Source organism: Piliocolobus tephrosceles, chromosome 16 (genome assembly GCF_002776525.5).
Source record: "Piliocolobus tephrosceles isolate RC106 chromosome 16, ASM277652v3, whole genome shotgun sequence".
NCBI classification, from domain to species: domain Eukaryota; kingdom Metazoa; phylum Chordata; class Mammalia; order Primates; family Cercopithecidae; genus Piliocolobus; species Piliocolobus tephrosceles.
The window spans coordinates 10,335,396-10,350,635 of record NC_045449.1 but is presented as its reverse complement, the minus strand read 5'-3'; the positions used below and the strand labels follow the sequence as shown (position 1 = coordinate 10,350,635).

The 15,240-nt window shown below is 40.2% G+C and overlaps 1 protein-coding gene across 3 annotated transcripts in view; it reads left to right on the top strand.

Annotated features, from left to right (window-relative positions):
* The window catches only part of MYH8 (myosin heavy chain 8), a 32,135-nt gene extending 25,899 nt beyond the window's left edge, over positions 1–6,236 (top strand). For 2 of the 3 annotated variants that reach the window (XM_023190844.2, XM_023190843.2), the window contains exons 32-38: positions 774–1,082; positions 1,766–1,969; positions 2,987–3,112; positions 3,199–3,369; positions 3,554–3,658; positions 4,220–4,315; positions 5,955–6,104. In XM_023190844.2, the coding sequence (XP_023046612.2) occupies positions 774–1,082; positions 1,766–1,969; positions 2,987–3,112; positions 3,199–3,369; positions 3,554–3,658; positions 4,220–4,315; positions 5,955–6,104 (1,161 nt within the window). Of the gene's footprint in view, positions 1–773; positions 1,083–1,765; positions 1,970–2,986; positions 3,113–3,198; positions 3,370–3,553; positions 3,659–4,219; positions 4,316–5,954 lie in introns of all 3 variants that reach the window. The other variant, XM_023190846.3, reaches the window with a different exon arrangement.
* Positions 6,237–15,240: the final 9,004 nt, after the last annotated feature.

Sequence of the window (15,240 nt, the reverse complement as noted above, 5' to 3'; positions counted from 1 at the left end):
TTAAAAATGTAAATACTCTGACCCATCAATTCTATTTCTAAGATTTTATCACCCAAAAAATGTCAACTGGAGTAAAACTTTAAGACAAAGATGTCCAATCTAAAAACAAAAGTAAGCAAATTACAGAACAGCCATAGGATGAAATTTTATACAGCCACTAAATATGACTATTTTGGAAAAATATTTTACAGTAGACAGTATTTTAAAGACACAAATTTGCATATACAATATAATTTTGATTATGCAAAAATATATAGAAGTAGGAAAAAGGACTTGAAAAAAATACACCACATTAAAATGTTTATCTCTTGCTGGGAGAACAACAGCTAGTTTTTTCCTTGTTTTTATGTATTGCCCTCACATTATACAATGCACATTTATTATGTAATCAGAAAAAATTAACATATTTTAAAACTGATAATTTCTAGACCCGGGGTTAGTATGCCCCACAAGAACATTTTCATTTCTAAAACAGATTGAGAGTTTATATTTACTATACATGAATTTAATTACATAATTGTATTAGTACTAATATGAGTAATATTTGTATAGCACAAAGCGCCTTTATTGCAGAGCTGCTCTAAATAATCTGTCACTGAATAAACAAAATAATGATTTACCTAGAAGATTCCCAGAACTATTATATTTTTATATTTTGTATTATACTTTGTAAAATTAGACAAACTGATATTGATAAGAGTTTGGCTCACAAGGGAATATACTCCAAATACTCAGGCTCTTCTCCATTATTAATTGACAACTGTTTTGTTAAGGCATCTCTTGAACATGAAGAAGGAAAGATTCTGCGTATCCAGCTTGAGTTAAACCAAGTCAAGTCTGAAGTTGATAGAAAAATTGCAGAAAAAGACGAGGAAATTGACCAGCTGAAGAGAAACCACACTAGAATCGTGGAGACAATGCAGAGCACGCTGGATGCAGAGATTAGAAGCAGAAATGATGCTCTGAGAGTCAAGAAGAAAATGGAAGGAGATCTGAATGAAATGGAAATCCAGCTGAATCATGCCAATCGCTTAGCTGCAGAGAGTTTAAGGAACTACAGGAACACCCAAGGAATCCTGAAGGTAAATGGGTCCACATTTGCCTCCCAGATGAAGCAGGGAAAGTACCCGTCTTCCATTTCCCAAACACCTTGTTAAACCATCCTTTTTTTCTCTTAACAAATTATACAGCTGACAGCACAAAGGTAACTGAATTAAAAACACATAGAACATATTATTTTTAAGAAAATGTTATGTAGAAGATCAAACAGATGCCTAGGCATTACAATATGGTATGAATGAAAGTGAACAGACTTGGGCACCAGACAGGCCTGAGGTTGAGTCTTAGTTTTGTCATTTACTAGCTGCCTGATTTTAAGCAAGTTATTTAACCTCTCAGAACCTCTATTCCTTCTTCAAAATAAGAATGAAACTCCCCACCTCACCGAGTTACTGTGAAGATCAAATGAAATAACAGATGTCAAGTCCTGGAGAGAGCATATGGAAGCTGCTCCACAAATGACAGACATTAGTGACTCACACATGACACAATAACCAGTTAACGGCAGAAACAGAACAAGAATCTGTGTCTCCTGATAATTCTCTCTCACCCTAAGCAAATGACCTAACCATACTCAGATGCAGTCAAACGACAGGCATAGGTCATCTTCTGTTCCTGGCACCAGTACAATCTCCCAATTCATCTCCTGGGATCTTCAAATCCCCTTCAGAACACCTAAAGACTTTTTCTGTTTTTCACTTAACAGGAAACCCAGCTCCACCTGGATGATGCTCTCCAGGGCCAAGAAGACCTGAAGGAACAGCTGGCGATCATAGAGCGCAGAGCCAACCTGCTGCAGGCTGAGATCGAGGAGCTGCGGGCCACTCTGGAGCAGACAGAGAGGAGCAGGAAAATCGCAGAACAGGAGCTCCTGGATGCCAGTGAGCGTGTCCAGCTCCTCCACACCCAGGTGAGACCCTCACATCAAGCAAATGCTGGTGTACTGGTAGGGTGATGCATTAGAATTATAACATGAAAGTACTCAATTTGTATAAATATGTGTATGTAAACAAGGATGGGGGATATGCTCAAAAATACTCCTTGCCATTATCTTAGGGTAATTAGATTATGGGTGTTTTTTTTTATTTATTTTTTTTTTGGTGTGTGTTCCTGTTTCATTCTTGGGGGTTCTCCCACCAAAAAAGTTATTACTTCTTTATTTAAAAATAAGGTTTGGCTATTTAGAAACCATCAGGAAACCATGAGGTAGAATAATATTGAGTAAAGATACTTGCTACCTCCAAAATCTGAAAATGTTCCATGCAGTGTTTCTCATCGGTAGCACTTAAGCATTTAGTACTGCTGTGTTCACTGTCCCCATGCCTTACAGCACATTTCGCATTCCTGACTTGCCCAGGCATTAAATGCAGTAGCACCCCCTAGTCATTTTGACAACCAAAAATATCTGCCCCTAAACATTTTCAAATACCCATTGAGACAATATTGCTTCTCTCTGAGAAACACTGAGTTGAAATCTTAAGAATATGTTTTCAGAAGACAAATTCAGTGCTCTCCAAGGGAACAAATCATGAAAATTCAGAGAGAATAGATCCTACTAAGCAAGAAATTCTCAGTGCCTGCCACTCACAAAACGAATTTATCCTTTTCTATTTCCAACCTTCCAGAGAGAGAATAACTAGTGATGTCTGACTGAAATATAATTAAAAGAACAATTAACTAAGGTATGCCAATAAAGGCATTCTCAAACCTCAGAAGTCCTTATGCATAAATCAGATGGACACTGGGGAAGTTGGGGGAAAGGAGTTCCTACCTTGCAAATAATTAACATTTTCCACTGAACAAATAATTAAAGTTTAGTGAAATGTTGCCAACAGATCCCCTGCATGAACCAACAAGTAAGACACTTGTAAAATCCCAAAAGGGCAAATGACAAATTTTGTAAATTTCCACTGACTACTTTTAACAGAATACCAGCCTCATCAACACCAAGAAGAAATTAGAAAATGATGTTTCTCAACTCCAAAGTGAAGTGGAAGAAGTAATCCAAGAATCACGCAATGCAGAAGAGAAAGCCAAGAAGGCCATCACTGATGTAAGATGAACATTTGTCTTACTGACACACGTATGCTACCTGCTATCATCAAGTTTCATTACTTTATTAATTTATTTCCTAAATAGGCTGCCATGATGGCTGAGGAGCTGAAGAAGGAACAGGACACCAGCGCCCACCTGGAGCGGATGAAGAAGAACCTGGAGCAGACAGTGAAGGACCTGCAGCACCGTCTAGATGAGGCTGAGCAGCTGGCGCTGAAGGGTGGGAAGAAGCAGATCCAGAAACTGGAGGCCAGGGTGGGTGTCTCAATCTCTCTAAATCTGGGAAGGGGAAAAGGGCACGCTCTCTACCCTTCTCTCTTCCTACACAAGACTCCCATCCTGTCCTGGAGCTGGGAACACCCACCCCATGCCTTCAGTAGGTCTTGGGCTAATTAATATCCCCCAAGACTGACTGCGTAAGTATTTTTCTTGGCTGCAGGTACGTGAGCTTGAAGGAGAGGTTGAAAATGAACAGAAACGTAATGCAGAGGCTGTTAAAGGTCTACGGAAACATGAGCGACGAGTAAAAGAACTCACCTACCAGGTAAAGGGAATAGCCTTCCAGAATATCCAGTCTTCCTGCCCAGAAGGAAATTGAAAACCTTATGACTATTTATGTATATGCCACTCACAAACAAATATGCATTAACTTGGTACATATAAGGAGTAAAGACAGTTGCTTATCACAGACCTATAGTAAAACTTAGGGAGGCCTTCAGATTTCTAAAGTTTAGAAAATAGCATGAGAGTAAAGAACACAGATTTTAAAGACAAATAAACTGGGTATTAGTCCTAGTCTGGCCTCTCTTGCTTGTTGAACTTAATACTCTAAACCTCAGTTTCTTCACCTGTAAAATAGGGATAACAGCATCTATTTTCCAGGATAGGGAGGTAAGGATTAGAGGTGTGTGCAATTCTCTACTACAGAGCCTGCACACTGGAAACATTTAACAAGAGTGCTACTGTTAATTTTATGAAGAAAATCGCAGAGTTGATGAGGTTTACCCTAGGCCCACCTGCTATCATGCCAAATGATTTTATTTTAGTATCCAGAGTAGCCTAATTTCTTTGGAATGAATGCAGATGATTTTTTTCAAACTTTCAGACTGAAGAAGATCGCAAGAATGTTCTCAGGCTGCAGGACTTGGTAGATAAATTACAAGCGAAGGTGAAATCATACAAGAGACTAGCTGAGGAAGCTGTAAGTATCTTTAAGCCCTTGAGGAAAGAAGGAAATTTATTTTGCAGTAGAAAGTGTTTTAAAAGAATCCATCAATAAGAAAGAAGATGCAATGAAAGTGAAAATCTGCCACTCATATTTTAAGAGGGATGATTTTATAAATATGAATTTGTCCCCCACCCAGTCCAAATTACAGAACAAGATTTCAAAAGGAGGTTTTTTTCTTTTTTTTTTTTTTTTTTGAGACAGAGACTCTCTGCGTCACCCAGGTTAGAGTGCAGTGGCGTGATCTTGGCTCACTGCAACCTCTGCCTCCCAACCTCAAGCAATTCTTATGCCTCAGCCTCTCCAGTAGCTGGGATGACAGGCGTGCGCCACCACACTTGCCTGGTTTTTGTATTTTCAGTAGAGATGGGGCTTCACCATGTTGGCCAGGCTGGTCTCGAACTCCTGGCTTCAAGTGATCCGCCCACCTCGGCCTCCCAAAGTGCTGGGATTACAGGCATGAACCACCACACCCAGCCAAGATATTTATATTATTAAGCAATTTGTAAGGGTTGAGAGGGGCAAGTTCCAAACAGCTCATTTACTTGATAGCTGCAAATGATATACAGTAGGAATTCTAATTAATACCATCATAATTTTCCTCTCCCTCTAGACATAGAAAAAATCAAGTTCTCAAAAGCCAAACATCAATCTTTTTTTTTTTCTTTTTTTTTTTTTTTTTTTTTGAGACGGAGTCTTGTTCTGTAGCCCAGGCTGAAGTGCAGTGGCCAGATCTCAGCTCACTACAAGCTCCGCCTCCCGGGTTTACGCCATTCTCCTGCCTCAGCCTCCCCAGTAGCTGGGACTACAGGCACCCACCACCTCGCCCGGCTAGTTTTTTTGTATTTTTTAGTAGAGACGGGGTTTCACCACGTTATCCAGGATGGTCTCGAACTCCTGACCTCGTGATCTGCCCATCTCGGCCTCCCAAAGTGCTGGGATTACAGGCTTGAGCCACCGCGCCCGGCCCAACATCAATCTTTTAACCCACCTGACCTCTTCACTCCCTACTAGTGTCATCAGTGGGGGCTCTTGTCCCCACATTTGCTGTAGCTACTATAAGAACATGTTAGAAGATTCTTTACCCATACTCTTCCGGGTTATCCCTCCACTCTTCCAGACACATGTGATAGGTAGGAAGTAAATAGGAAGGAAGAAAAGGAAAGAAAAAAGGGAGAGGCATAAATGGTAATGAGTCAAATAACAGAGAAGACTTTCTTCCTAGTCCTACCTTTTCCCTTTCTTTATATAGTAGAATGAAAACATATGGCAAAAATATATAGTAAGTGATATTTCCTCAAGTTATAATTTGGCCTTGCATTTACTTACTGATGTCTATAAGGGTACATAGATCTCTTCCTCCTTTCCACAGACCATACGTCATAAAAGTAGGTATGGGCTTTATATTAGGCTGTCTTCTCCACTTCAAAACTCTCCTTTCATTCTTTAAAGTAAAAATTACAGTTGAAGTGATAAACTCTGTCTAGATTTGAAGTCGGATATGCTAAATAGACCATAAGAAGGAAATGCCTGATTTGAGGAACTCATCGTGTCTGGTGATAAGTGCAATAAGAACCACACAGTCTAATTCTCACAATTTTATCTCTATTCTTAGGAGGAACAATCCAATGCTAATCTATCTAAATTCCGCAAACTCCAGCACGAGTTGGAGGAGGCCGAGGAACGGGCTGACATTGCTGAGTCCCAGGTCAACAAATTGCGAGTGAAGAGCCGAGAGGTTCACACAAAACTCAGTGCAGAGTAAACACACCTGCCTGATGCTATCAAGTGGCTGAAGAAAGGCACAAAATGTGCTGTTTTTGGTCACTTGCTTTATGATGTTTATTTTCCTCTTAAAGCTGAATAAATAAAAACTACAGTAAATGTATACATTAAACCGGACTTTCATTTTTTCACTTGCAAAGCTATTTATGCTCACAGTTCTCACCTAGCTACTAATCTCTTAATATTATATATGGCTTGGCAGAGTATTCAATATTTTATGCCTTCAGCACCAGGGCGGATCACAAGGTCAGGAGATCGAGACCACAGTGAAACCCCGTCTCTACTAAAAATACAAAAAATTAGCCGGGCACGGTGGTGGGCGCCTGTAGTCCCAGCTACTCAGGAGGCTGAGGCAGGAGAATGGCGTGAACCCGGGAGGCGGAGCTTGCAGTGAGCTGAGATCCGGCCACTGCACTCCAGCCTGGGCAACAGAGCGAGACTCGTCTCAAAAAATAAAAAATAAAAATAAAAATAAAAAAATAAAAAGTAAGAGAGACGCATTTACTTTACTATTTCATAGAGAGTAGTCAAGGAAGGCGTCTCTGGTAAGAAGACATTTGAACAGTGACCCAAAGGAGGTAAGAGAGTAAACCAAGTGAGTATATGGGCGCACAGCACATCCAGGCAGAGAACAACAGAAAATGCAAAGGCCCTAAGGCAAGGGAAGGTAGGGAATGTTAGAGGGGCAGGGAGGAGGCCAAGCAGGGCAGGAGGAGAATGAGCAAGATGAGATAGTTAAGGCATAAGAGAGGAACCAAGAGGCCAGATCATGTAGAGCCCCTTGGCCACTCTAAGGACTTTTGCCTTTATTCAGGGTGAAGTAGGAAAGCTTTGGAGGATTTTGAGCAGGGTGATATTAACATACATTTTAAAAGAATCACTCTGGCTGCTGTGTTGAGAATAAACTAAGGGAGCAAAGATAGACACTGGGAAACTAGTTAGGAGCCTACTGAAAAACAAAGGATAAAAGATGACAGTGGCAATTGGGTGCAGTGGCTCTCGCCTGGAATCCTAACACTTTGGGAGGTTGAGTGGGCAGATCACTTGAGCTCAAGAGTTCGAGACCAGCCTGAGCAACATGGCAAAACCCCATCTCTACTAAAAATAGAAAAAAAGAAAAAAATTAGCAGGGCATAGTGGCATATGCCTGTAGTCCCAGCTACTGGGGAGGCTGAGGCGGGAGAATCACCTGAGCCCGGGAAGTCAAGGCTGCAATGCAATAAACCAAGATCGCAACACTGCACTCCAGCCTGGGAGACAGAGTGAGACCCCGTCTCAAAACAAAAACAAAAACAAAAAAATGAACAAAAAAACTAACAACAATAAAAACCATGACAGTGGCTTAGGGCAGAAAAATAACATCGGGAGACAAAGAGAAGTGGATAGATTCCAGATTTATTGAAGGTAGCTAGCGTACATAGTATTGTCAGATAGATTGGATGAGGGACAGAGTGAAAGAATGAACTTATGAAACAGGGACAGAAAATAAGACAAAAAAATAAAAAGGCTTGATGGAGTAGAACAGACATGTTTGGCCTCCAGAAAGAGGAAGCAGCAGAACAAAAATGCAATCTGGACAAAGACTGTACTTTATGCACTCCTTCTTCTACCTTCTAACATTTACTCTCCCCCAACGTCTAAACTCCTATCGGCCTCAATCTTTTACAGTATAAATTGTGCAGACCACAATCTCAAATGTGTCTAATAACAAAAGTTTAAAACAAAAAAGAGAAAAAAAAATTTAATCTCCAAAAACAAAATTTTGGATCAAAGAGGAAATCAAAACTATAATCATAAGAACATCTAGAAAGAAACAAAAGAAGAAATCTTTGTGACCTCGGCTTAGGCAAAGATGTCTTAGATATGATACCAAACATACAGGCCACAAAAGAAAAAACTGATCAATTGTACATCATCAAAATTTAAAGCTTCTGCTCTTTGAAAAACACTGTTATAAAGAGAATGAAAAGACAAGTCACACACTGAAAGTATTTACAACTTATATCCCTGACAAAAGATTTATATTCAGAATATATGAACAAATCTAAAAATCCAGTGAAAAGAAAACAACCTAATACTTTAAAAGGCAAAAGGTTTGGACAAACATTTCACTAAACATACAGATGATAAAAAGGCATCTGAAAAAACATTCAACATCAGAGTCATGAGAAAAATATCAATAAAAAACAGTAAGTTACCGCAACACATTTACTACAATGACTAAAAGACCAAAGTGTTGGCCAAGAGTCATAAAATAAAATGTTACAATGACTTAGGAAAGCAGTTTGGCAACTTCTTAAAAAGTTAACAAATTATCTGTATGATCTAGTCATATCCCTTCCCAGGTATTTACCAAAGAGAAATGAAAGCATATGTCCAAATGAAAACGTGTACACAAATGTTTATGGCACATTTATTTGTAATTGGAGCAAAAATCAAAAAGAAGAACCAAAATATCCATCAACGAATGGGTAAACAAATTATGGTATATCCATACAATGAAATACTACTCAGCAATAAAAAGAAACTATTAACACAAAAAAGAATGAATCTCAAGATAATTATGTTGACTGAAAGCAGCAGCCTCTCCAAAAAGTACATACTATGTGATTCTGTTTATATAAAATTCTAGAAAATGAAAACTACAGTGATAGAAAGTGGACCAGCAGTTGGCTAGTGATGCAGAGGGAGGGTTTGTAGGGGGCACAAAGAAAGAGTGGTGGGGATTACAAGGGAGCAGGAGGAAATTTGGAGGGTTGATGAACATGTTCATTATCTTGATTGAGATGATGGTTTCACAGGCATCTAAATATGTCAAAACCTATCAAATTGTGCACTTTAAGTATGTGTGGTTTTAAATGTCAATTATACCTCCATAAATTTAAAGTTCTGCATTAGGGGAAATACCACAATTACAGCACTCTGGGAAAATAACTAGTAATTAGAATACTATATGCCAAACTTTAAAGCCAGAGTTATACTTTTTCACAGAAATTGCATTAAGCCTGTTTATCAGTTTGTTGACATATTTACTATGTTGAGTCTTCCAATTCTTGACTACAGTCTGTTTCATTTATTTATATCTTCTCTAATTTCTTTCATCAGTGTTTGGTAATTTTCAGCATACAAGCCCTATACACATTTTGTTCGACGTATGTCTAACTTTTTTCTTTTTTTTAAGTGACTATAAATGGCATATTTCTAATTTTGCTGTCTACATGTTCACTGCTAGCATAAAGAAAAACAATTGATTTTTTCCTATGTTTATCCTGCATCTTGAAACCTTACTGAACTCTCTTATTAGTTCTGAAGTTTTTTGTAGATTCCTTGAGATTTTCCACATAGAAAATCATGCCATCTGGAAAAACAATGATTTAAAGCGAATCTAAATTAAAATGAGGTCCAAAATTTCAGAGTAAATTGTGAACTAGGGTTTGATTTTTCAAAACAAAACCAAAAATATTGAAATATATTTATTTTCTGTTGTAATTCCTTTTTTTTTTTTTATTTTTTTAATGCTGCAGTCTCGTTTTGTTGCCCGGCTGGAATGCAGTGGCACAACCTCAGCTCACTGCAACCTCCACTTCCTGGGTTCAAGTGATTCTCCTGCCTCAGCCTCCTGAGTAACTGGGACTACAGACATGTACCACCATGCCCAGCTATATTTTGTATTTTTAGTAGAGATGGGGTTTCACCATGTTAGCCAGGATGGTCTCGATCTCTTGAGCTCATGATCCGCCTGCCTCAGCCTCCCAAAGTGTTGGGATTACAGACGTGAGTCACCACACCCCGCCTTCTGTTGTATTTCTTAAGATTAGGTCATAATTGCACCTCTGCTACTCTTAGAACAAAGAACAAATAGATGTTGCAGTTGGGATGAAAGGGACAGATTTCTCACAGTCATATGTGATAACATAATATGACATCCTTTAAGTTTTGCAATGCAATAATAAAGTACACCTTTTTTCACAAAAATGCAGGACTTCTTCAATATTTTTAAGACCCTTCCTAATCCTTTGATCCTGAATTCATTCTCGTGAAACATCTATTGGGTCATAATTTTTGTCCATTTTCAGTTCTTCAGTTGTTAACTAGTTCAACACTGTTGAATCCACGCTGGTCAATGGCTTTGCAAAATTCAAGCCAATTTCTTTTACTACTTTCATTAACTTCACTAAATTCTGCAAATGTTGTTGCAAGATTTCTCATTTTACTTTGCATTCAACTTAAATTGATTGTTGCATATTTACAACATCTAATGATCAATAAGATCATTAGTGAATACTTTTTGTTTTCCTATGCAATATCATTACTGGAAAGGCTCCAATAACAGGGACTCCACTATTGCAAACTGAAAACCATCTTTAGGCTTTGCCCAGAAATTCTATTCTATAAATTTAATAATCAAAGATATGCATAAGCATTTATGTACACATATATTTACCAGAATGTTTTAAAGAACAGAAATTTAGAGTATCCTAAATGCCCAATAATAGAAAATTTGTCATATGAATTATGTTATCTTCAAAGCATGGCACACTATGTAACTATTAAAAATCATAATCCAAAAGAATAGTTAATATCATGAGAAAAAATTGTAAAATATGTTCTAAAAGCAGAATACAAAACAGTGCTTGCAGACTGATATCTCAATTATGTATGTGTTTAAGAATACATAAAAATTGGCCTGGTGCGGTGGCACACACCTGTAATCCCAGCACCTTGGGAGGCCAAGGTGGGTGGATCATGAGGTCAAGAGATGATACCATCCTGGCCAACATGGTGAAACTCCATTTCTACTAAAAAGTACAAAAGTTAGCTGGTGGCGGTGTGGTGGTGCACGCCTGTAGTCCCAGCTACAGGGGAGGCTGAGGCAGAAGAAACACTTGAACCCAGAAGGCGGAGGTTGCAGTGAGCCAAGATCATGCCATTGCACTCCAGCCTAGCGACAGAGTGAGACTCCATCTCAAACAAGAATACATAAAAACATGGAAAAAAATGTGAAACTGAAAAAATTTACGTAGAGATGACTTCCATGCTAAAATTTTCGGCACGACTTAAAATTTTCCTTCAGTATGTTTGATTATATTTTTCAATGTGTGTACTATTTTTGGAATTCTTTTAAAGGCTCATGTTTTTAAAACAAATAAAAGTAACCTGCCCCTTAAGATTTCATATCCACTTCTCATCAAAGACATGGATATAACTGACAACAGTAAGGTGAAGAGAGGGTCATTTGATGGATGAGACTATTAGCACAGCTGCTAAAAGCTGTTGCCTGTCATCCAAGCTCTCTGTAAGGATTAACATTCCAGGACTGACACAGAGCAGCTGTCAGTAAGCAAACTTAAATTCTGCCTCCTGGCTGCGGCAGAGGTTTGGGCACATGTTCCACATATCAGTGTCCCTAGGAACCTTCACCGCAGACTCCAACGGTCACATTTTCCAAAGTGAGAAGCTGAAGAATCAGCCGTGGGCAGATGGAAAGAACCTTGCTTAAGGATGGAATTTGCCAGCCTGATTCCTCCCTCCTAGTTTCAAGGGTCACTAAGATGCTGCTTCCGGAGGCGGCAAGGAAAAAGAAAGCCTCTCCATGGTGAAGGAGAAAAACATCTCCCCTGGGGAACACACCCAAAACAGAGCTTCTTTTAGATTTCAATAGCCTGACCTTCACAAGAGGGCAGACTATTTTCTCAGCTCCTCACAGAAACTATGGCTTGTGGCTTTCTTGGGGAAACTGAGGTACACAGCAATGTGAAGGCTCAAATTATAAGAAATTACGTTTAAAACATGGATGGGAAAGGTAGTACCTTCTGAGCAACAAAATCATCACTTTTTCCACTATTTGGAAAAATAATTCAATTGGTACCCACAGATTTGAGTATCTGAACTTGACTTTATATAAGAATATATGTGTGGCCGGGCGCAGTGGCTCACGCCTGTAATCCCAGCACTTTGGGAAGATGAGGCGGGTGGATCACCTGAGGTCAGGAGTTTGAGACCAGCCTGGCCAACATGGCGAAACCCCGTCTCTACTAAAAGTACAAAAATTAGCCGGGCGTGGTGGCGGGTGCCTGTGACCTCAGCTACTCAGGAGGCTGAGGCAGGAGAATCACTTGAACCCGGGAAGTGGAGGTTGCAGTGAACCAAGATCGTGCCACAGCATGCCAGCCTGGCGACAAGAGTGCTACTCCATCTCAAAAAAAAAAAAAAAAAAAAGAATATGTATGTGTACAACATAATAATATGGCTATGCATGCACTGAAAAATTTCAAATGGGCTTTGGTGACAAGAATTTTAAATTTTCTGTCTGGCCCAGTCTTACCCTCAAATGCCCTCTCCACACTCAATTTCATACTCTTCCCACCACACAGTCCTTCACGGATCTACTGTCTGGAAATGCACAGCGCAAATAAATCGCCGGGAAGAACAAGGTCCTGCTCACTCACAAACTCTCAAATGCACACTTACTGGCCAGGTCCCAGTGTGGCCTCCAGGGCCGCCCCAGCCATGGCGAGAGTCACTTCTGGCCTTTCCTTCCCGCAGACCGACCCTTCCCATGATGCCCCGGGACGCACCGGAAGTGACTCTCCTCCTCTCTGGACGATTGAAAACATCATTTCTCTCCTGTAGTACTGGGGTGTCTCCTTCAAAGCACACTGCTGCTGCCTCCTTTTTCTTCTTGTATTTTTTTTTTTTTTTTTTTTTTTTGAGACAGTTTCGCTGTTGTTGCCCAGGCTGGAGTGCAATGGTGCGATCTCGACTCACCGCAACCTCCGCCTTCCTATTTAAGCGAGGATTACAGGCATGCGCCACCACGCCCCGCTAATTTTTGTATTTTTAGTAGAGGCGGCGTTTCTCCATGTTGGTCGGCTGGTCTCCATCTCCGTGCCTCAGGTGATCCGCCCGCCTCAGCCTCCCAAAGTGCTGGATTACAGGCGTGAGCCCCCGCGCCCGGCCCACTGCTGCGGTCTTTTGGCGCGTTATCAGCGCTTTGACCCACTCCCTCCCTCCCCACAACTAGATCACAGTTGTTGAGAAAACAAACTTTCTCTTCAGTTCCTGGAAAAATGTCTTCATTAGCCTTATGTTGAATGAAGAGCAGACATTCAAGAAATTTCGTTGGACAGAATGAACCAGTATTGAGTAGAAGAAGACCAGGTAACAGATCCAACGCTCAGCACAGAAAAAGGAGGAACAACACAGCCTTTGTAACAACAGCTGACATTTGAAACCCGAAGTCCTTACCTTAATTTCCAAGGCTCTAAACCATCTGCTCTTGCCTACCTCTGCCACTACATTCCCTACTGCTGGTTCACTCTGCCCCACTGGCCCACCGTCTCCCAGAGCGTATGCATTTGTTTCCTCTGCCTGTCATACTGTCGCCCTTTGATATTTTCACGGCTTACTCATTCACTTCACTAGGTGTCTGCTCAAATACCGCCTCTTCAGAGAAATTTCCCTGTTCAATCTGTTTAGACCCCACACAGCCACTGTTTCCTTATCCTGCTTTTCTTTCTTTCAGAGCGTTTATCATTAATTGATATATCTGTTTGTGACTTTTATTTTGTTCTTCAGTACTTAAAATCCTCCCAGCATATAGTAAGCTTTCAGTGAATATTTAATGAATGAATGCGTGTTCACCATGTTGCTTGCCCTCTGCTAAGCCCTGTGTATGTATTACAGCTTTGCAATTAACAGTTCCAGGTGGAAATTTCATCATCATTCTAGCTTGGATCATTCTAGGAGATGTCAAACTGATTCCATCTATCCTTATCTTGATCAGGCTTGTCTTGTCAGGAGGTTGCAGTAAGCCGAGATCGCGCCATTACTCTCCAGCCTAGCGACAGAGCGAGACTCTGTCTCAAACAAACAAACAAAAAAGAATACATAAAAACACGGAACATGTGAAAGGATTTAAACCAAACTTTAGGTAGAGATTTTGAGGACTTTGCCATTATACCCCCAAACAACCTATCAGGTATAGTGATGGATTTACCACCCCTTGCTCAAGACAGTCCTGGTTTTAAAACGGAAAGTCTCAAGAACGCCCTTAGCCCCAAACAAACTGGCATGGTTGGTCACCTACTTTCAGGTATCCAGGCTCCTATCTTCCCTGTTTTGTTTTACTGCTATGTGGGGAGGAATAAATCTACACAGAAAATTGGCTACATAGAGTGGGTAGAATGACAGGACTAAAAAGACAGTGGACAGGCTTTGGTAGCTGGTGGGCCTCACCGGACAGCAACATCAAAGACACGAACAGCATTGAGGACATTGACTTGGCTCCCAAAGCCCTCTGCCACTGGCAGTGGTTGGTGCGTTTACCAGAGAAAGCTCATGTTTTTCAAAATCACAGGGTCCTCTGTTGACATAGCCTCAATCACTCTCCCCTTTCCCAAACTATCATGTGGCATCCAAATAGTACCCTGCCATGCATTCATTAATTCACTTAATTGCCATAAGAACCTCCTGAGTTAGTTATTGTTATCGTTCCCATTCTACAGGTGAGAAAAATGAGGCTGAGAAAGGTTAAGTAACTTGCCCAAATTCAAGTAGCTTAAATGGTGAAGTCAGAATTTGAGACCTAGCATTCTGATTGTCAAGGAATTCTGATTGTTACTGGATTATCGTTTGGATTTTAATGATGTAAGTACATACTTTTTACTGTGTCCAACAAGCTTTTTTAGGACACATTGTTTAACTACTACTAAATGGTAGTAGTTAAAAGTAATCAGTCATGCTTTCCTTAGCTCTAATGAGGTTTTAAGCAGCTGAAGTAGCCAAAACACACTAAACAGACCCCAAAAAGGGGAGGTAGGAAGCAAACAGCAGGAGATCCTAACTTTCACAGACATGAGTCAAAGCTATGAAGCCAGGCTGGAAAGTCTCCAATTTACTGAACAGACCTAGCTGGTAGGATTTCTTCTCTGAACACAATGTTCTCAGGTCATCCACACGATCTCTTCATGTTATTTTCAGTGAAGGATGCCTAGTTTATGTGTAATTCTGAGAAGCATGTATAATTCTGAGAGCATTAGTGTCTTACAGGATCTTGTAAAGCCAGAAGCAGCTGTCTTCAAGTGAAAATACAAACTGGACTTGGCGTCAAAAGA